This window comes from Rana temporaria, chromosome 12, assembly GCF_905171775.1.
Source record: "Rana temporaria chromosome 12, aRanTem1.1, whole genome shotgun sequence".
Classification (NCBI taxonomy): domain Eukaryota; kingdom Metazoa; phylum Chordata; class Amphibia; order Anura; family Ranidae; genus Rana; species Rana temporaria.
Window position 1 is genome coordinate 50,106,551 of NC_053500.1, and position 22,700 is coordinate 50,129,250.

General features: G+C 44.5%; 1 protein-coding gene across 1 annotated transcript in view; it reads left to right on the forward strand.

Annotated features, from left to right (window-relative positions):
• Positions 1-22,700, forward strand: part of SKAP1 (src kinase associated phosphoprotein 1) — a 634,192-nt gene that overhangs the window by 139,680 nt on the left and 471,812 nt on the right. The window contains exon 4 of the mRNA XM_040331208.1: positions 17,247-17,366. Coding sequence (XP_040187142.1) covers positions 17,247-17,366 — 120 coding nt within the window. The remainder of the gene's footprint in view (positions 1-17,246; positions 17,367-22,700) is intronic.

Genomic DNA, 22,700 nt, shown 5'->3' on the forward strand with positions numbered 1-22,700 from the left:
TCATAATTACTTTACATATATTCAGCAACCACTTTGAAATATATTTTTATATTAACATTAGCAGTGGTGAAGTGTCTTTGCCTGCTCTTATACAGGGCAAGGCAGTCTTTGTGAGGACTGATGTGAGTAAGTAGTATGTAAAATGTACACCCTGCGTAAAGTGTCGGCACTATATAAGTACCTGTAATAATACAATCAAATGTTTTTTACTTGGAGAATGCTAGTGATTTTATTGTCACAGCAATAAATATCCTCCAAGACCGTAATTCCGCGGTATCACCGTACCAGCTGCCTTGTGATAATTTTCTATTATTGTGAATATGGAGTTAGTGCTGCTGTAAAATGAGCTGCCTAAATGGCACCCCCTGTCATAAGAAGCCATCCCTTCACCGATTGTATGAGATATTTGGAATATTAAAGCTGCAGCACCCTCTGTAGATTGCTCTGATCTCTAGGAGGGAGCTGTGGATTGCTGTGGGGAAGTTTTAGGATTGGATCAGTATCCATGCTAATCAAATCTTGGGGGTTTTTGTTAACCCTTTCACTGGCATCAACGCTATGGCAAAAAGGATGCTGTAAGTTCACCTTTTGGAACATGTTGCATGTTCCAACTGTTTTTGGTGTGGAACATATAAAATGTTCCCGCTCCTGTATGTCAGGTCACCTGAGGCCAGGTGACAGATGCATACTGTTGGGGTCAGGAGTGCACCACTATGGTAGTGGACCATACGGCTCACTTCTATGGATAGAACTCTGGGTGGTTAAGGGAGGCAGGTCCACTGGAGCACCAACAGGGAACCCATAAGGAGCTAGAGCATAATATTCCCCAGGGCGCGGAGTCTAAGAGCCAGCAAATGTTCACCATAGCCCCTAGTGGTGGGGATGGACTGGGCTGCAACTGGCTCCAGGTCACGTACCCCCAGAGTCTCCCAGCTCATGCTCACAATAGGCTACAGGAGGATTGAGAGGATGCAGCAGACCAGTATAACAAGAGATAGTAAGGGGACAAGCCAAAGGTCGGGGCGACTAGCAGACAAGGATAAACATAAAACACGCTAGAGGTCAGTGTCACAAGCAGGCAGGGATAGTCAAGAACAAGCCAAGATCGGTAAAACAGAGACAGACGTAGAGCACACGGCAAGCAGGAAACCAAAACACACAATAGCTTAAAGCGGGAGTTCACCCGAATTTTTTTTTTTAACCTTAGATTAATGCTCATTTTGTCAAGTGGAATCGGGTAGTTTTTTTTAAATCTAAGCCGTACTTACCGTTTTAGAGAGCGATCTTCTCCGCCGCTTCCGGGTATGGTCTTCGGGACTGGGCGTTCCTATTTGATTGACAGTCTTCCGACGGTCGCATACATCGCGTCACGAGTAGCCGAACGTCAGTGCGGCTCTATACTGCTCCTGCGCACCGACGTTCGGCTACTTTCGGAAAATCGTGACGCGATAGATGCAACCGTCGGAAGCCTGTCGGAAGACTGTCAATCAAATAGGAACGCCCAGTCCCGCAGCCCATACCCGGAAGCGGCGGAGAAGATCGCTCTCTAAAACGGTAAGTAGTGCTTAGATTTTAAAAAAACTAGCCGATTCCCCTTCACAAAATGAGCCTCAATCGAAGGTTAAAAATTAACTTTTCGGGTGAACCTCCACTTTAACAAACAATGTTGATCAGCACGGCTGGCTTACAGTGGACAGGTTAATATAGAGTTCCCTGATGGGGCCTGGGGTGGAGCCATGCTTAGAGGAGAGATTACTTAAGCAGCCAGGTGAGTGGCTGGCGTCTAAAGCAGAACACATGGGCCCAGATTCAAGAAGCAATTGCGCCTGTGTAACCATAGAAAGTGGCTACAGTGTCACTTTCTATTTACGGAGCTACTGCTCCGTGAATCGCGGGTAGCGCAGTAAATTTGCGGGGGCGCAGGGCAAAAACGCTGCCCTGCGCCTCCGTAAATAAGGGGCAAATCTACCTGAATCCGGGCTATGGAGGATAGGTAAGCAGACAGACAAACATTACTGCATAACCATGACACTGTAGCCACTTCCTGATTTAGCATGGCTGTGCAGGGCTCCCAGAGTTCTGTGAATGAATCAACTACCAGTACATCTTTTGCAGTTGAAGGCTTGTAGTTCTCGATGAACTATCAGGGCGCTGTCCAGCACACTAGATAGTTAATTGAGTCTTCCTGTCAATGTGTAACTGCCTGCCCGTTCGAGCAGACAGCTTACACTGACAGTCTGCAGGAGCCCTGCATTGCCCCTGTGAATCAGCTGATCGCAGGTGCAATGTTTTCCAGACTCCTACAAATGAAAAATAGTATATGCACATCTATTTACCTGCAAAAAATGGGCATTTTTATAATTTTTTTTAAAGGTGAACTTATCCTTTAACCCCTTCATGCCGACTTAAATATGTGGCCTTCGGCTTGAAGGGGTTGCTGTTGCAGGCATCTCCCTGGTACCATTTGTTAGAGCCGACAATCGGCTTTCTTGTAATAACAACTGATGCAGCTAAGCAGCCGCTCGGCTGTTATTACACACAACGGGATTGGACGCTGCCTTCCACGGCTTGCCCAGGCTCTCCCATCCCGCCGGAAGGCACGAGCGACCAGCCGACACGTCCGCCAGCTGGCTGGAGACCCTAACGAAGCTTTAGTCTGCTTTGATCGGGTCTCAGATCTAGTTACCCTTAAGCGATGTCATGACATAATTTCCTATTTACTGGAGCCCTAAAGGCACTAAATAAAAAAATAAAAATTACAGCATTCAAAACTGCCAAAGAGGTTGTAAAGGTACATTCCCCCCCCCCCCTAAATAGCTTCCTTTACCTTAGTGCAGTCCTCCTTCACTTACCTCATCCTTCCATTTTACTTTTAAATGTCCTTATTTCTTCTAAAAAATCCTCACTTCCTGTTCTTCTGTCTGTAACTCCACATAGTAATGCAACGCTTTCTCCCTGGTGTGGAGTGTCGTGCTCCCTTGGACTACAGGAGAGTTAGGACGCCCACTAACACACAGCTCCTTTCTTTATCTGCAACGTAGAGAGCGTCCTGACTCTCCTGTAGTCCAAGGGAGGGGGCGAGCACGACACTCCACAAAGCCTTGCATCACTGTGTGGAGTTACAGACAGAAGAACAGGAAGTGATAATTTCTCAGAAGAAATAAGGACATTTAAACGCAAAATCGAAGGATGTGGTGAGTGAAGGAGGACTGCCCTAAGGTAAAGGAAGCTATTTAGGAAAAATAATTGTACCTTTACAACCCCCTTAAGTGCAAAGAAGGGATTGGGGGTCTTATAGACCCCAGATCCCTCCGTAAAGAGTACCTGGCACCGCCTATTACTGTCACAAGGGATGTTTACATTCCTTGTGACAGCAATAAAAGTGATCACGTTTTTTTTTTTTAAAGGAACAATGTAAAAAAATGAAGGTGCCCCATCCCTCCGTGCTCGCACGCAGAGGCGAATGCATACATAAGTCGTGCCCGCAAATGTAAACAGTGTTCAAACCACATGTGAGGTATCGCCGTGATCGTTAGAGTGAGAGCAATAATTCTAACACAAGTCCTTCCCTGTAACTCCAAACTAGTAACCTGTAGACATTTTTAAAATGTCGCCTATGGCTATTTTTAAGTATCATAGCTTGTCGTCCTTCCACGATATATATAATTTGGGGTTTTCTAAGTAATTTTCTAGGAAAAAATATTGATTTTGACTTGTAAGCAACAAGTGTCAGAAAAAGGCTTGGGTAAAGGGTTAGGCCTAGGTTTGTTTTCTTATGATCTGCAACCACTTTGGTGTATTGTAAAAGTAACTCAACAGCTTCCCTAATACTTCTGTAAGAGTCGGTTCACACTGGGGCGACACGAGACTTTCAGAGGCAACTCCAACACAACTTCAGCATGAACCACGGGGCGACTTGGGGCGATCTGGGGCGATTTACAACACAACTTGAAGTCGCCTCCAGGACAGGGAATGTTAGAAGTGGCCAATCAGAGCTTCGAAGCTCTTTTGACATCATTCTTCTTCCTGTTTTATTTCTTCTTCCCTGTTTTTCTGTGTCCAAAATGCTCCCTGTGCGTTAAGTAATGTCAGCTGTCATAGCAGCTGGTTTGGCAGTATTGATCTGTTGATCAATAAGGATCTATTGATCCTGCCAGGGATATACTGTTGTTAGGGATCTATTGTTGTTGTCGTCAGGGGAACTAGTGTTCCTGTTAGGGATCTACTGTTGTTTTAAGGCAGGGGTGTCAAACTGGCGGCCCTCCAGCTGTTGCAAAACTACAAGTCCCATGAGGCATTGCAAGGCTAACAGTTACAAGCATGACTCTCACAGGCAGAGGCATGATGGGACTTGTAGTTTTGGAACAGCTCGAGGGCCGCCAGTTTGTTGTATGGGGATCTATTGTTCCTGGCAGGGGATCTACTGTTCCTGGCAGGGGATCTACTGTTCCTGGCAGGGGATCTACTGTTCCTGGCAGGTGATCTACTGTTTCTGGCAGGGGATCTACTGTTGCTGTCTGCAAGGTATCTATTATACTGCTTGTCTTGGTAAAAAGTTCTATACAAAACTGTTAGTACCACAAATCGCCAGAAGGGGTAGTCTTTGGAGGTTGGAAACAAGGCATGGTGCTCAGAGCTGGGTAGGGATATAGACAAGGGGGAGTTCATGCACCCATTGTCTGTGAAAACAAGTGGCCTGTATGGAACTACAACCATCATGCCTAGCCAAGGAAAACAGACATATAATAAAGGTTTAACTTTCATTTGGCAGTGCGGTCGGTCTGGGACAATACATCAAAATCCTCAAAGGACATGTGACAGATATCCAGCCAGTCATTGTCCCTCTTCTGTTGGTCCTTGTAATGTCTGTCTGTCTTGTCATACAGACATGGTCTCTCCCAGGGGTCAAGTCCTGTGGAAAAAAAGTGTGGGAACTCCCACCCAAGATCCACTCCCCCAGCAAAAAAAGAAAAATTATACGCTCATATGCATAATTACTAAACCGCATGTTGGGGTTTTTTCGATCCATTGTACCTTAGTAATCCTTTGTTACTAGCCGCTTCCTGTATATGGATTCATCGGGTAGTGTGCGGGTATTCCGTCACTTCTTCGATGCCGCAATGTCTCCTGGGAGCTTTTGTCATTGTTCCCAGGAGCAAGCAAGTTCTTTCTAAATCCCGCGATAACTCGCGGCAGACCTCCGCAATGTCTCCTGGGAACAATGACAAAAGCTCGCAGGAGACATTGCGGCATCGAGGAAGTGACGGAATACCCGCAAGCGAGGGACCTCGCCTGTGGAATGCACTACCAACCACCATCCGACTGAAGTCAGACCACTTGGCCTTCAGGAGAAAGATTAAAACCCATCTCTTCTGAGGTCAAGGGGTTCCTTACCCATGAAATGGATACAGCGCCCAGAGGCGATTCAGTTCGCATGTGTTGCGCTTTACAAGTCTCTCTCTTTCTCTCTCTCTCACTACCCGATGAATCCATGTACAGGAAGCGGCCAGTAACATAAAGGATTATTAAGGTTCGCCTGCCCCTGACAGTGACTCGAGCTGGTCATCGCTGCTTAGTGAAGGATTGGCTCGGGCGGCTCGGCTGCTCTAGTCCTGCAAAGGGAACTGAGTTCCTGCTGTAAAAAAAGTGCAGGAACTCCATTCCCACGCGTTCCCGCAGGACTTGAGCCCTGGTCTCTCCTTGATAAACCTTATAAGAGACTCATTATCCACAGCCTCTCTTCTATTCCCTTCCCTGGCTCTGGTAGACATGGTGTATAGAGGAATACAGAGACATCGTCTAAACTGAAAGTAATCCGTGTCTAGGAAGGTGGGGGCTGCCTGGGGACAGGGGAGTACCTGGGTGCTTCTGGGTAAATTCCTCTCTGCTACCTGCAAAGTTGCCTCTAAGTTGCCTCATTATGTACAGAGATCAGACTTGGAGACGACTTGCATTGAAATCAATGGGTACAAGTCGCCTAGAAGTCGGATTGAAGTAGTACAGGAACCTTTTCTGAAGTCGGAGCGACTTCAGTAGTGTGTATTAAGACGGCTCCCATTCACTTCCATTGCTTTTCTGGACAGCGCGACTTGGGACGACTTGAGGCGACCTGAAGTCGGATAGCAGATCGCCCCAGTGTGAACCGGCTCTTAGTGTGTGGGAAGGTGATCAGGTGCCTCCACCTTCATGAGAACCCCCTTATTTTCTGCTCCCTCCTCCTCCCGACACCTCCTGGTCTGCAGGCTCAGCTGTCGGATCGGCATATCCAGAGATTATATACCGGTTATCTGCTACATCCAAAAATGTGCACAAGAACATAACTAGAACCATCTGCCTTTACTGGCATTAAAGGGGAGCATGGAAGCCTTTCCTGCCTAGCCTCTCTGATTTCATCCTTTTTGCTGCTCCTCGCAGCTCCTAGTCCCTGGGCTTTTTTTCCCAAGAACTCCGCTAAGCCCTATGGTAGAGTTGTCAATAAATGGCAGCTGGATTTCCTACTGTGTGACAATTTGGCCCTGTTTTTATGGGTCATTTGGCTATTATGTATTTTTATTTGAATATTGGTGTGTCAACCCTTTAATTCCAGTAAAGTTTGATGGTTTTCAGTATGCCCATGAAGGTTGGAGGCATGATCAGGATGGAGAATAGTTTAGAGGACTTTGGATCAGAGGTGTCAAATCCTTGGCCCAGATGCCAGGTGCAGAAGCATATCGTCGTTCTGTGTTCCAGTCTGATTGGCTAGTAACAGGAGATATTGGGGTTCTCATAGAAACCCCAACCCTGCAAAAGTAGTATCTGAATCTACTTTAACCACTTCCCGACGGCCGTACGACTTTATACGGCCGCAGGGTGGTTCTAATTCTCTGAGTCGCCGTCTTTTTACGGCCTCCGCTCCTCCTGGCCACTGGGGGGCGCGCACGCGTGCCCGCCGCATCACTGGGATGCCGATGCACAAGCCTGGCAGCCGCGATGTCAGCCAGGCTCCCGCGATCGGCGGTTACAGAGACAAGGACGTGGATCTGTGTGTGTAAACACACAGCTCCACGTCCTGTCAGGGAGAGAGGAGACCGATCTGTGTCTCTTGTACATAGGGACACAGATCGGTCATCTCCCCCAGTCAGTCCCCTTCCCTCACAGTTAGTAACACTAGGCAGGGTACACATTTAACCCCTCCCTCACACCCTAGTGTTAACCCCTTCAATGCCAGTCACATTTATACAGTAATTGGTGCATATTTATAGCACTGATCGCAGTATAAATGTGAATGGTGCCAAAAATGTGTCAAGTGTCCGATGTGTCCGCCATAATGTCGCAGTACCGATAAAAATCGCAGATCGCCGCCATTACTAGTAAAAAAAAATAATAATAATAATTCTGTCCCCTATTTTGTAGACGCTATAACTTTTGCGCAAACCAGTCGCTTATTGCGATTTTTTTTTTCTTACCAAAAATATGTAGAATACGTATCGGCCTAGACTGAGGGGGGAAAAAAATGTGGGCGGGACTTATGTATGCTTCTGTGTCCAATTTGTATTTCTTCCATTTGCAAATAATCGCTCCAACAGTTGTCTCCTCCTCACATAGCTTCTTGCTGATGGTCTTGTAGCCCATTCCAGCCTTGTGCAGGTCTACAGTCTTGTCCCTGATGTCCTTTGACAGCTCTTTGGTCATGTCCATGAAGGTGAGGTTTGAATAGAAAAAAGAGATTCTGTGAACAGGTGACTTTTATACACATAACAAGTTGTCGTTAGGGGCACCTCCTAAAATTGACAGGACTAATCTGTGTACCACATGAGCACATATTGTAGCCAGTCTGTGAGAGACGAAATTATTAGTGGTTGGTAGGGAATCAAATACTTTTTTTACTCGCTGAATTACAGTAAAATGTATAACATTTGTATCGTGATTTTTCAGAATTTTTGGTTGATATTTTGTCTCTATCATTTAAAATATACCTATGATAAAAATGATAGACCCTTCATTTCATTGAAGTGGAAAAACGTACAAATTCTGCAGTGGATCAAATAAAAATTATCTCCATTGTATGTTATTATTCATGGTATTAAGGTTTAAACAAACTACACAGACACTCTGGACCATGGCATGAGGAGGCCTGTAAATGCTGCACAGTGCTCTGGGTGGTCTAAGGGGGCTTGTAATGCACACAGTGTTCTGGATGGTGGTCTGAGGAGAGCTGTAATGCACAGCGGTCTGAAGAGAGCTGTAATGCATAGTGGTCTGAAGAAGGCTGTAATGCACAGTGCTCTGAACACTGGTCTGAAGAAGGCTGTAATGCACAGTGTTCTGAAGAGTGGTCTGAGGAGGCATGTAATGCACAGTGCTCTGGACGATGGACTGAGGAGGCCTGTAATGCACAGTGCTCTGGATGGTGGACTGAGGAGGTCTGTAATGCACAGTGCTCTGGATGGTGGACTGAGAAGGCCTGTAAATGCTGCAGATTTCTGGACGGTGGTCTGTAATGCACAATTCTCTGAACGGTGATATGAGGAGGCCAGTAATGCACACAGGGCTCTGGACGGATGGGAGGCCTGAAGATGCTGCACAGTGGTCTGAGGAGGCTAATGCACACAGTTCTCTGGACAGTCATCTAAAGAGGTCTGTAATGCTACACAGTGCTAAGCACTCCACACCATTAAGCACTCTAGGGTCGCTACCTTGCTTGATGGGAGGGTAAACACTCATGGGCTTTACAGCTGGAGCTCTGATGAAACCGGAAGTTCATGTGGGCAAGCATCCCCCCCCCTCACATTTTAGTTCAGTTTTAGTTCGTTGTTGAAAATCAATTCTCATTTTCGTCATTAGTTGTTGTTAATTGACGAAAATGTGGAGTCATTTTTATTTAGTTTTCGGCATTGGCAACATACCGCTGACGAAACTGGTGAAAATGTTTTCATCGACCTAATTACCACTGCTGACGGGCTGTCATTTGTGCAGGCTGCTGGCAATGGCGCATGCCACCACTGATGACTCCTGGGTGCAGAAATACAGAACACTTTTTTTTCTTGCAGGTAAATCAGACCCTGTTTTGCTTATCTATAAATAGTAAATCTGAAAAGGAAATACCATCTGTTATGCAAGTAGGGAACATGAAGGCACTCATTACCATAAGATGAACATCTCTTGGCCCCACTGGTTACATTCAGGGAAATCATCTCATGTATATAAGTGCTTTATTTGTAAATACCCCTAGGTACCCGATCTGGAGGAAAGAATTGATTGGCTAGGTTGAATTTTCACAGATAACTGGTAAGCCATTGTCAAGAATTGTCTCCTCTTCTAACCCTTTTCATCCTACATGGAAATAAAAACGTACTCTTGTGTAATCTGAATGTGCATATTTATGAGGGGAAAAAAATCTTAGTTGTAGGAAGGTCTATGCGTCCATTTCCAACCACCATTTGCTTTTTACTGCTAGTAATAAATAATAAAAGTTTTTTCGATTTTACTACCAGTTAAAAAGGTTACAGGTCTATTGCCTAAGATAGCGCTGGGTTTTGCGTTCTTGGCTACAGTATTTCATTCTAAAAATTGTATGTGTGTAGAGTTACAGCACTAGTATATGAAGATTTGGGGGAAAAAGTTTTGTTTTTATAGTAATTTTCACAACTGAATTCATGCATTTATGAAGTGGGTAAAATGCTAATTTGCATTTCATCTCTGTCCATATGTTCTTATACTCATTTAAATTCAATTGGCTTTTTGCAGTTTATTGGAAGGATTTATTTTATGAGTTACATTGAGCATGCACAAATGGAAAATGCTGGTCTTTCAGTGTGTGCTAAATCCATATCTAGTCTAGAGATTATAATGCTGCTGCAAGTTTAGAAGCCAGCAGAATGGAATAGATTATTGGTCTAAAGTGCTCAGCTAATTATATTGTTTTTCCTGTAAGATATAGATCTCTTTGGACTTCGGGAGTAAGGCAGCTAATTAATGAAAGAATTATTCTTGTTGTCTAGTAAGTCTGTGACTGGGGCTAAGACTGACCGTGTCCCCAATGGACTGTTCTGCATGCCTTTATATTGGCTTGCTCAGTGTCACTCTCCTCCTAATTACTGAGGCACTGCTTGCCAGACCTGTCACCCAAGGTTTGTGCTGCGGTGAGAACTTGATCACTTGAGCATGTTCCTAGCTGTCATCCCAGGCTGGATGTATGAGACGTGCCCGGGATAATGTTCCTCTCACATTGAATTGGTTATGTTTTTTCTACAGTAAACAGATATTCATGATCACATTACTATAGATCATAGTTTCATAGATTAATATACAGTTTTAGGGGCTTTGATCCAGATAAATGATGTGATAAGCATGTTAAGAAAGGCCTTAAATTCATATTGGGCGTATTATGATCAGTAGAATAAAGCTTGTCCCTCAGCAGTGTCGCCCCCCCTTACATCAGGTGTCCCTCAGCAGTGACCCCCTTATATCCGGTTTCCCCCAGTGGAGCCCTCCCTTACATCAGGTGTCCCCGAGTGGAGCCCCCTTACATCAGGTGTCCCCCCAGTGGATCCCCCCCTTACGTCAGGTGTCCCCTAGTGGAGCCCTCCCTTACATCAGGTGGAGCCCCCCCTTACGTCAGGTGTTGCCCAGTGGCGCCCTCCCTTACATCAGGTGTCCCCCAGTGGAGCCCACCCTTACATCAGGTGTCACAGCAGTGGAGTCTCCGCCTTTATTACAGTAGTATTCCAGCCTTGTGTAACACAGGTCACATTTGCTGAGGGGAACAAGCAAGAGGCGGAGCCAGCCGAGTGGCTGCCAATAGAAATTGAGCTACCGCCAACCCCTGCCCCATGCCCTTTCCCACAACAGGTGGGAAGGCCAAGGGGCAGGGGTTGGCGGCAGCTCAATTTCTATTGGCAGCCACCCAGCTGGCTCCGTCTCTTGCTTTTTCCCCTCGGCGAGTGACCAGGCTATACGAGAGCTGGTCTTTTGTAAAATGGACAGCCAGCAGAGACATTTCACTGCCGGCCGTGGACCCCCTAGTGGCTAAAAAAAGAGAAAACACTGATTTTTCTTGATATTTCCCGGGACAGTTGGCAACTATGCTGGTACATAAGAAACAAATGGGAGGGAAAGTGGGGGTGGGGGGAGAGGGAAACCTAAGTGAGGCTTTGCGAATAAGGCAGGTCAACCTTGGTGACTGATATAGTCACAAGAATAAATATGAGGACCAAACAATAAATAGGTGGAGGAAACCCACAAGGCCCCCATAGGTGGAAAAAGGCCCAGCATGTCTGAGATTCTAACTCAAGCTTGTTAATCTTTATCTGTTCTGAGAGGCCTGGGCAGGACTGGTGCTCAAGTACATTCTATTGAGTGTCCACACTCCACACGAAAGTCAGTGGTATACTCCTCAATGTGTCCTGAGACAAAAATCTCAGGCTTGAGAGAGACTACAGTACCTGTTTATCAGTAATGGAGGAGACAAGCACCTATGGAAGACTCTAAATTGGCTATGATACTCGGAGACATGAATTTGGAGTTATGAAATCTGCTGCAGAGTTCATCAAGCAGAGAAATCTCCAGTAGCCAAGTACGTGGCGTTTTTTTTTATTTGACTACACCCCTTGGCTGGGAGTCTAAGCACCAGCTGATTTTCACCAGAGCTCCTGATGATGGAGATTTTGCTGCATGCTGCTACCAGGTTGCAACCCCCAAGCTCAACCCACCAAAGGGTGAGTGGGGACCAGGACGCTACAGTGTGGAGAAAGGGGAGTAGAGTGTAGGCAGGATTAAAAAAAGGGTCTGGGTCAGCAACGAGTAATGCCGTGTACACACAATCGTTTTTTCCGATGAAAAAAGTCCGATGGCCTTTTTTCATCTAAGAAACCGATCGTGTGTGGGCCCCATCTGACTTTTTTCCATCGGTGTAAAAAAATAGAACATGTTTTACATTTTTCCGATGAAAAAAAAAACGATAGGAAATTCCGATCGTCTGTGTGGAACTCCATCGGAGAAAAATCCACGTATGCTCGGAATCAAGTCGACGCATGCTCGGGAGCATTGAGCTTCATTTTTCTCGGCTTGTAGCAGTCGGAATTTAGTCTGATAGTGTGTAGGCAAGACTGATGAAAGTCAGCTTCATTGGAATTCCGACAAAAAATTACATCGGATTTTATTCCATCAGAAATCCGATCGTGTGTACGTGGCATTTGAAGTAAGACTGGAGATGAGAGAGTAGTTGAGATCAGGCAGGGGTCTTGGCAGGCAGTAAGCAGAGAATAGTCAGACAGTTCACAATGAAGAAAGCAAATAAGGAGAGAAGACTCAGGTAATCTGGGTCAGCAACCACAGGAAAAAGACTTCAGTATTGAAGTTCTTGCTCTCAGGTAGATGGTTTGAAGACAAAGCACATGTAATTTCATAGGCTGGTGCTTAAATACCTTCTAGGCCTTTCCCAATGTTGTAAGTGTGTGGGCACATTGGAAAACCAGGACTGAACTTTAAGACAAGGAAATCCTGGGCTGAAGTGGGGCAGGAATAGCTGGAAAGAGCATGAAAATGAGCAATGTCTCAGCAAAAGTTGGAGAGAACTGTAATGAGCAATGCCTTAAAGTGTTACTAAACCCACAACAGTAAGATCTGTCTGCATATGCAGTAAAGCATGCTTGTTATACTCTACTATAGAATTTAGGGGTTAATCCTCAGCATTGTGTAAAAAAGCTGTTTGATCCTGTCTCCTCTGATCTTTCCCTTTCTTTTACTGTCCCCAATCCATCTGTTGATAGAACAGAGCCTTTTGAGAACTCTGCACATGCTGTTTGGTGTGTATTGCTAGAAAGTTTACATTTTTTTGGGAAGGGTGCATGTGATTAGCACAGGGCCAATCAGCACTGTCCAGACAGAAAGTCATGGGTCATACAGCCTCATAGGACAATCAGAGGAGAATGAAAACTCCACCACAAGCTTTAAACAGTGCTTGGCTGGACACTGATAGAAGTCACAAGACTGCTATATACTGCTGATGAGAAAAGGTACAGTGGAACCTTGGATTACGAGTATTATCAGTTCTAGGAGAACGTTTGTAATCCAAAGCACCCTAAAACGCGGACCGTTTTCATGGGACATGTCCGCTGGTGTGTACGAGGCTTTAGACTCACGTTTGGAAATGGGCACAGACAAACACACAGGGACATCCTCAGAATAACAAAAGGTAGGAATCTGCAACAAAGTTTGTCAAAATCATTAAAATGTACATATATCACCCAGACGGGAATGTTTTTTTTTTCTTCAACAAAAGTGGAGTTACTCTTTCACTTCTTGCCGCCATGTAACGCATATATGCTACAACAAAAATAAATTAACTTTAACGCCCACATGCTGCACATATGCGTACATGAACAGCAGATCTTTCTGTGCTGAGAGTGTGATCACTGTGTGCTCCCAGCACAGTGATCAGTGGCGGTGCGTCCATAGAGGACACAGGAAACTCCCCATATCTCCTGCATTGCATGAATCTATCTACTGTCGCCGCTGCCGCCCTCTATTCAGGTATCAGGCCCCTTGTCGAGCGCCGGCCATCTGAATTAGAGGGGTGGGGGTGTTTTGGAAGTGCTTAATTAGAGCCAGAGGCTTCCCTAACAATCGCTTCCCTAACACTGACCGGCCTCTCAGCCAATCAGGTGCACCGGGTCGGGTTACCAGTCACCTGATTGGCTGAAGCTACTGGCGCTGTGATTGGACGCCTATCAGGCATCCAATCATAGCAGAGATGACATGAAGAGGACGGAAAAGACATTGAGGACTCAGAGGGAGCGTGGAGGACGGCGATGACCCGAGAATGGTAAGTGATGGGCAGTGGGGGCAAACTGGCAGCATTTGATGGGCAAACTGGCAGCATTTGATGGGCAAACTGGCAGCATTTGATGGGGCAAACTGGCAGCATTTGATGGGGCAAACTGGCAGCATTTGATGGGGCAAACTGGCAGCATTTGATGGGGCAAACTGGCAGCATTCGATGGGGCAAACTGGCAGCATTCGATGGGGCAAACTGGCGTCATTTGATGAAGCAGACTGGCGGCATTTGATGGGGCAAACTGGCGGCAATTGATGGGCACAGTGGCTGCGCTTGGGCTCAGTGGCGGCAATTGATTGGCACAGTGAGGCTGCAATTGATGTTTTTTTTTTCAGTTTGTTTGCACCCCCCTAAAAATGTTGAGCACCAGCCGCCACTGACAGTGACTGAGCTGTTAAAGGTAGCTCTTGGTCCCTACTAATGATCGGCAACTGGCAGGGCTGGCTACTGATCATATGATCATATGACCACTATAACAGGGAATCATAGTGGTCACAGGATCCTTCCTGTCTCCCAGGTGTAAGGAACCTATAAAAGGGATGCTGAGCAGGATGGGGTTAAAGTGTGTGTATATGCAGCCAAAACAAAACTTTTTGTAACTTTTGGACTAAGTGGGAAAGAATAAAAATTCCTGATTTTGTTTATACTGCAGTCCAGTGCGTTTTCCCCTCACTTTCACTATACGGAAAGTGAGAAATCTACAAAAAGGGCAGAGAAAGAATAACATTGCTGACAAGTTGTAGCCTTTCCATATTCTCTAAAAAAAAATTCTGTCTAATTTCCCTAATTTCCTGTCTGTAAAACTGTTGTCACCAGGACAGTAAATTGTGGGAAGTCTCTATAACAAAGCTCTAAATAGGAGTAACATCCTTACAGGCGTTTTAACCTCCCCTACCTGATTCAAACTAGGGAAAGTTTTGGCTGGACATTCACTACGGTACATGTTATTCTTATAGATCAGGGGTCTCCAAACTTTCTAAACAAAGGGCTAGTTTACGGTCCTTTAGACTTTAGGGGGGCCAGACTAGGGCCACTGAGAGTAGAAAATGTCCAGGTGTCCAGTGGGAGTAAATCATGCCAAATCTTTGGTGTCAGTGGGAGGACTAGTGCCCCATCGTTGGTGTCAATGGAAAGAATTGATGGTGTCAGTTGGAGGAGTAGTGCCCCATTGTTGTCAGCAACAAGAATAATGCCCCATTGGAGTTGGATGGAATAGTGTCCAAAGGGCCGCATTAAGGCAAGCAAAGGGCCACAGTTTGGAGACCCTTGTTATAGACGATACATGTTATTCTTATAGAGTTATAGGCTGAAAAATACTTGCCCGTTAAGATCTAATTGGAAAAAATAAACATGTCTTCTGTAACCTTGCATAGCTGATCTACCATGGGTACTGTGTCTCAAACTCAAGTCTGAGGAGGGCCGTAAAAGTGGTCACATATTCATTTTTCTGTAAGGCCCCCATAACCAGGCAAGTTGCCCACCTGCTCAAAAGTCTATGTATAGGAATATACAGACAGTACAAATAGTGGAGGAAAGCTCTGGGCTGCAGGGGAAAAGTTCCCCCTATTTACATTAGCAGTGCTGATCACTAGGAGGATGACAACAGCGCAGAGTGAATTCAGTACAATCATGGAATTATGGTAAATCTATACAGCCATACACGCTACCTATCCTCACTCCCTGTCTCATCATTGTGCTGCATGGTAGTGGGCCCATTTTACAGGTTATCAGCTCTATGGGAGCTATGGGAAAGGCAAACCAACAGCTGTCCCAGGGCCCAGTGACACTTACATCAGCACCACAACCTCCAGCTTGTGAGAAGAGCCAGTTGCTACCTTTTCGAGAACTGGAACATCAAATGGCCCAGTAAAAGTCCGCCACTTACAGAAGTGGTGTGCTTTTCTTATCATTGTAGTGTTATGCCTAGTACACACAGGTCGAATGTCAGGAGACATTGGCCGGTTCCATAAAAAGAGGCCGAAATTCGACCCATGCGTATGTCAGCTGGTCTGATAGAAGCCGGCTGTTTGGCCAGCTTCTATCGGACGAGCATGCTGGGAAACCAGAAGCAGGCTGGCTTCCGATCAGCGCTCTAAGCCAATAGCTGATTGCGCTGACCAGGGTGTTCTGTCCCCATCCCATCCTGTCCCCCTGTCAGAGCACAATAGCACAGCAGGGGAGATCTCTGTACTAACGTCGGACTGTTAGTACAGCGGCTCCAACCTGAGTTGTCAGTTTTTTTTTCGTTCAACTCACTGGGGGTTTGAACAAAAAAAAACTATTAGTGTACCAGGCTTTACACCTAGAGTATGAAGTAGGAAATACAGTTCTCTTGTAGCTCACCTTGGGTCTTCAGACTAGCAGGGATACCATAAGGCTAGGTTCAGGCTAGCGCAGTGCGATTTTGATTTGATTTTCAATGTGATTCTGTAGAGCAGCTGCAGTGCGACTTGGTTCGGTTTTTATAATTTTTTTAATACGTGTTACTACTGTAACTCATCCGTGACGTCAGCCAGCAGGAATGAGTCATTGATTGTTAAGGAGCCAGCTCAAAAGAGCTGATTTAAAAAAGAAAAAAAGGCTTTCATGGCCCCCAAAAATCCATACCAGGCCCTTCAGGGACCGCACACTGAAAAGACAAAAAGTATGCGTGCCTGGTAATAATAAGGCCTGGTATGGATTTTAAGGAGAACCCCACAACAAAATACAAAATGGCATGGGCTCCCCCCAAAGTCCATACCCGACCCTTTCCGAGCACCTACACCTGCACTCCATTTCTCGTTTTTAATTTTTTAATGTTGACTCTTTTGTTTACATTCTGTCATCACATGTTACTGATACAAATACAATGCATAGACTCGAGTAACATCGAGAGCAGGTCAACGTCACACTGGGTCTAATGCCCTGTACACACGACCGGTTTTCCAATCAGAATAAACTCAGGCGGTTTTTCCGACGGAGTTCCGATGGAATTCTTCTCAAGCTGTCTTGCATACACATGGTCACACCAAATTCCGACCGTCAAGAACATGGTGACGTACAACACTACAAAAAGCCAAGAAAAATGAAGTTCAATGCTTCTGAGCATGCGTCGACTTGATTCTGAGCATGCATGGTTTTTAGTCTATCGGAATTGCATCCAGACGAACGGAAAAATTTAGAACATGTTCTCTATCTAATTCCATCAGAATTTCTGATGGGGCATACACACTGACGGAATATCCGATGAAAAGCTTCCATCAGACTTTTTCCGTCGGAAATTCCGCTCGTGTGAACAAGGCATTAGAGCATCAGGGTAAGATGGGAAGGAGGATTTTTTTTTTTTTTAATAGAAACCCAGGGACCTTAGTATTACAAATCTAAGTAAAAAATTATTACATCTTTCAGGTGTTTTACCAACATTTTCTAAATTGTTTGCTTATTTTCTTAGGTGGTGACACTAATGTTGCAGCAACAGGACAAGACACTTATGATGATAACCATAGCCTGAGCCATGGGACTTCTTTGGCATCTGATGAAGTCTCACTTACATCGGACTACGTGGATGATGGTAAGTTCAAGGTTTTAGGCTTGATGGTGACTGTTTTGTTGCTGATTCTTTAAAATTGACTTCTAATATTTTACAATTTGTGATTTTATAATACAGTAAAACCTTTGTTTGAGAGTAACTTGGTTTGAGAGCGTTTTGCAGGACAAGCAAACATTTTTAATACATTTTGACTTGCTATGCAAGCGATGTCTTGATATTCCATTAGCGTCATGTAACTAATGAGTATAAAAGAGAAGAGAGGAGCCTCTAAGTGTAGAAATATGGTTATATTTAATGACAGTACAACATTTTGCTACACTTACACTGCCCTGTACACACGATCGGATCTTTGTCCGACCAAATTCACATCGGAATTCCGACGGAATTCCATCGGAGGAAAAGTGAACATGTTCTCTATGTAATCTCAGATGGAATTCATCGAAATTTCCAATGGAATTTCTTTAATGGAGCATACCCACGGTCGGAATTTCCGATGGAAAAAGTCAGTTGGAAATTCCGATCGTGTGTACGAGGCCTTAGAGGCGCCTCTCTTCTCTTTTATACTCTGTAGCTCCTGCTGGATTTTGCTTCTAATCTCCTTGTGGAGGCTTCCATTTGTGGATGGTCATTTTCTGGTTACACAACCTGTCACATTGCTATAATCTTTTTATATGGACTATAAACTGAAGGACTTATGAATAAATGGTTGTGGAACGAATCATTTGAGTTTCCATTATTTATTATGGGGTAATTTGCTTTGATATACAAGTGCTTTGGATTACAAGCATGTTTCTGGAACAAATTATGCTCGCAATCCAAGGATTTACTGTATAAGGTATCGAAAAGGACCCGCCAGATTTTAAGCTGTGTTTCGACTTGCCATTCCACTAAATCCTACTTCTACTCGGCACAACTTGGCAAGAGCAGACATGCTAAAAAAGGAAAGATTGAAAAATAGTTTACATGTAATTAGCAATTAGCATTTTGGTGATGCCATGAATGGTATGTTTTTAAGAAATAGCTTTCCTAAGAGTCAATGTACACTTTTGAAACTCTCCTGCACTATTTTTAGTAAAGCAGCACAATGCACCGATTCCACGCACTTGCATGCATTAAACAAGCATTGGGGTGCACCGTGGCTAAGTGGTTAGCACTTCTGCTTAGTAGCACTAGGATCGTTGGATCAAATCCCAACCATGGCAAACACCTGCCTGGAGTTTCCATGTTACCCCTGTGCCTGCATGGGTTTCCTCCTGGTACTCCGGTTTCCTCCCAGACCCTGAAGACTTGCTGGTAGGTTTATTGGCTCCTGTCTAAATTGACCTTAGTATGTGTATGTATGAATGTGAGTTAGGGACCTTAGATTGTAAACTCCTTGAGGGTAAGGACTGAATGGACAATATATTTTTAGAAGTTGGGCTTGGCCCCTTTGTTCCAGTGAAGGGAACTCTTACGGCGTCAGCATACCAAGACATTTTGGACAATTTTATTCTCCCAACTTTGTGGGAACAGTTTGGGGATGGCTCCTTCCTGTTCCAACATGACTGCGCACCAGTGCACAAAGCAAGGTCCTATACATGGATGAGTGAGTGAGTTTGGGGTGGAGGAACTTGACTGGCCTACACAGAGTCCTGACCTCAACTCGATAGAACATCTTTGGGATGAATTAGAGTTGAGACTTCGAGCCAGGCCTTCTCGTCTAACATCAGTGTCTGACCTCAAATATGCGCTTCTGGAGGAATGGTCAAACATTCCCATAGACACACTCCTAAACCTTGTGCACAGCCTTCCCAGAAGAGTTGAATCTGTTATAGATGCAAAGGGTGGACCAACTCAAAATTGAACCCTATGGACTAAGACTGGGATACCATTAAAGTTCATGTGTGTGTGTAAAGGTAGGTGTCCCAATACGTTTGACAATATAAGCTATATTGTACATTCAAATCAGTCCCTGCCCTCAAGGAGCTTACAATCCAAGGTAGCTAACTCACATTTATACATACTCATACCAGAGCCAATTTAGACAGGAGCCAATTGGCCTACCCGCATGTCTTTTGGAGAGTGGGAGGAACCTGGAGCACCCAGAGGAAACCCACGCAGGCACAGGAAGAACATGCAAACTCCTTGCAGGTAGTATCGTGGTTGGGATTCTAACCAGTGACCCTATTGCTGTTAGACACAAAGTGGAGCAGTGGTTGGACTCGAGCACAATTAAGGTTCAGGTGTCAGTGTTAGCGGTCTTATCTCAGTGCCCTCTGACATCATGGCCACTTGTCCACACCTTTTCAGGACGTAGCCCCACCACGTCAGGCCATCATTATTTCCATGGGACATTATCCAGGTACTGTTGCAAGCCTCCTTTTTTGGTCCTTCACAAGGATAAGATTGTCCTGCATCAAAGGCTGTCTCTCCTGCCTAAGGTGGTATTAGCTTTCTACTTGAATGAAGGCATTGTGTGTTTGTACTTTTTGACCCAAGCCAGTCTTTTCTAATTTGTCTTTTTTTTGTGTGTGGATGTAGTCAGGGTTATTAGGGTGTACTTGAATGCCATGTCTGCACACCGGTCAGATTGGGGTCTTGCCATTCACTAATCGTGGACCTCATGTGTTCACTTTATTACCTCCTTCAGCTCTCCTGCACCATGCAGCCAAGTTCATGGGGTCACCATACTGCAGGTTTGGTCCTTACTGCTTTTGGGAAACCGATAGGGAAAGAGTCGGAATACCGACTCCCCCTTGCTACCGGAGGACCTGTCACCCATACCACTCTCCGCTGTCTGGCTGCTATTACATTGCTGGAAGATGTCCCATTGTATTCCCTAATCCTGGCGGCTAATGTCCAGCGGTCAGTCCAGACTCTACAGAGATTCCAGTGGATACTTGACCTTTAAAAGTCATCATTGGACCCGACTCACCTATTGGACTACGTGGGCCTGATATTTGATACAGCCCTGTTCACAATCTTACAATCCTTTTAAAGGTGTTACCATAGCTCCCAACTGTCCCTGATTTTGAGGGACTGTCCCTGATTTGGAGCAATGTCCCTCTGTCCCTCATTCTCCTCATTTGTCCCTCATTTTGGTCTGTTCTATATAGATGTATATAAAATGCACTTTTTATCTATCAAAAAGTGTTTTCCAGTGCTAAACCTTTCATCTGATTTTCTAAATTACTGCATTTTTAAATTCCAAGAGCCAATATAAAGGAATAGTAGTGGTAAAAAAAGCACTTGTGGGTTTAACCAATCGTATGTTTTTGTACAATTCTCCTTTAAGGGGGCGTGGCAAGGGGTGTGTCCTATGCCTGCATACTTTTGTCGATAGGTGTCCCTCATTTCCATCTCAGAAAGTTGGAAGGTATGGTATTACAGCCAGGCAAATTCTAATCTGAAAAAGAGTGGTCAACAACTGCAACCAACAGCAACCTAGTTTGTTTAAAATGGGTGTCCAATGCAACCAGTCCGATGTTGGTTTTTGTTCTGTGTTTTTCCTGTCTTAAAATGTGGGTTTGATAGTTTTTTTTTCTCCCCCCCCCCCCCCCATCATTATTTTTTGTCTGGTAAGTAGCAAAGTTTTTTTTTTTTAATTAGGAAATGACAGTTAGATGAATAACATTTTAACCCTTTCTAGTGATTAATTTTATAGTGGACAGTGGAAAAAGACCTTGCCACACAGACACCCGCATGCCTGCTTAGCTGCTTCTTTTCATTACATATCTATCAGGAGTATGTTGTTCAGTAAAAGTGATTCTTTAATTACGAGCATCAAGCTTATAATTGAAGTTGTTTAGTATACAGCGACAAATGAGATGTGAATGACTTTGGATTTTATAACTTAGAAATGTCAAGTTAAAAGGCATATTGCCTGTGGAGCTGATGTGCATGTGTTTATGTTCAACACTTTAAAAACAAATTGTTGGAGTTAAAAAAAAAATAAAAAGTGTTTGTGTGTGTATATATATATATATATATATATATATATATATATATATATATATTAATATATATATATATATATATATATATATATATATATATATTAATATATATATATATATATATATATATACACACACATACATACTGTAATTTATGTTCAGGTTTCTTTATTTTACAGATAAACGGAGATATGCAGTGTCCCCCTGTGGTCAAATGTGGAATTACAGCCTGCTTTAAACATGATTTTTTGCATTTAGAGCAGTGTTGTCCTTTTTTCAGTTGTGGCACCCTTTAAAATTATGTACAATCTGGAGGCACCCCTTTCTAAAATGTAAAAAATACATGGTTTTATATATTTCAGCAACATCCGCACATGTAGGATATCCAAGTTTAGAGGTGATTTTTTTTCTTCCAAAGCAAAATGCACCTTTGCACACTGGTACTGAATTGTATTCCAGTGTTTCTCTTCTCCCTCAGTTTCTTTCCCTCATTCAACTAATGTGACCCCAGTGCTGGGACGCCGGCGGCTAGAAGGTTGTAACGGTGCACAATGAAAACCTTCGGCTTTGTGTAACGAAGAGTGCTGCCTGTCAGTGCCCATCAGTGCCGCCTGTCAGTGCCACCTATCAGTGCCCATCAGTGCTCCATATCAGGGCCGCCTATCTGTGCCCATCAGTCCTGCTGATCAGTGCCCATCAATTCTACATATTAGTGCCTCCCCATCAGTGCCACCTCATCAGTGCCCATCAGTGCAGCCTCATCACTGCCCGTCAGTGAAGGAGAAAACAAAATGTTATAACAGAAACAAAACCCCCCCCCCCCCCCCCAATCTTTTGGGCAACAAATCCTATGTGAGCTTTTGGATGGAAATTGCAACCGTGTGTATGCTCCATCGGAAATTCTGATCGTCTGTATGCAATTCTGACGTGCAAAAATCCTACGCATGCTCGGAATCAATTTGCCGCATGTGCGGAATCACTGAACTTAATTTTTCTTGGGTCGTCGTAGTGTTGTACGTGACCGCGTTCTTGACAGTCGGAATTTCCGACAGCATTTTTGTGACTGTGTGTATGCAACACAAATTTGAGCCAACATTCTGTCGGGGAAAAAAAAACATGGTTTTCTTATCGGAATTTCCGACCGTGTGTAGGCGACATTACAGCACTGAAAGTTGTCCTGGGCAGGAAGGGGGGAAGAGCCCAGTATTGAAGTAGTTAAATAAGCTGCTATCGATGACATGGCAGACTTGGCGGCAGATACCTTGCATACCTTCAGAGGTCTAGTGGACAGTGGGTGGTCATAATGTTATGTAGTGTGTATAATTCTGCGCTGTCTTCAAAGTAAAAAGTGTGTTACTGTGTATTAAAACACAATGTGCTGCTGCAACCAACCAAGTAAGATAGATCTTGGAAGAATAAG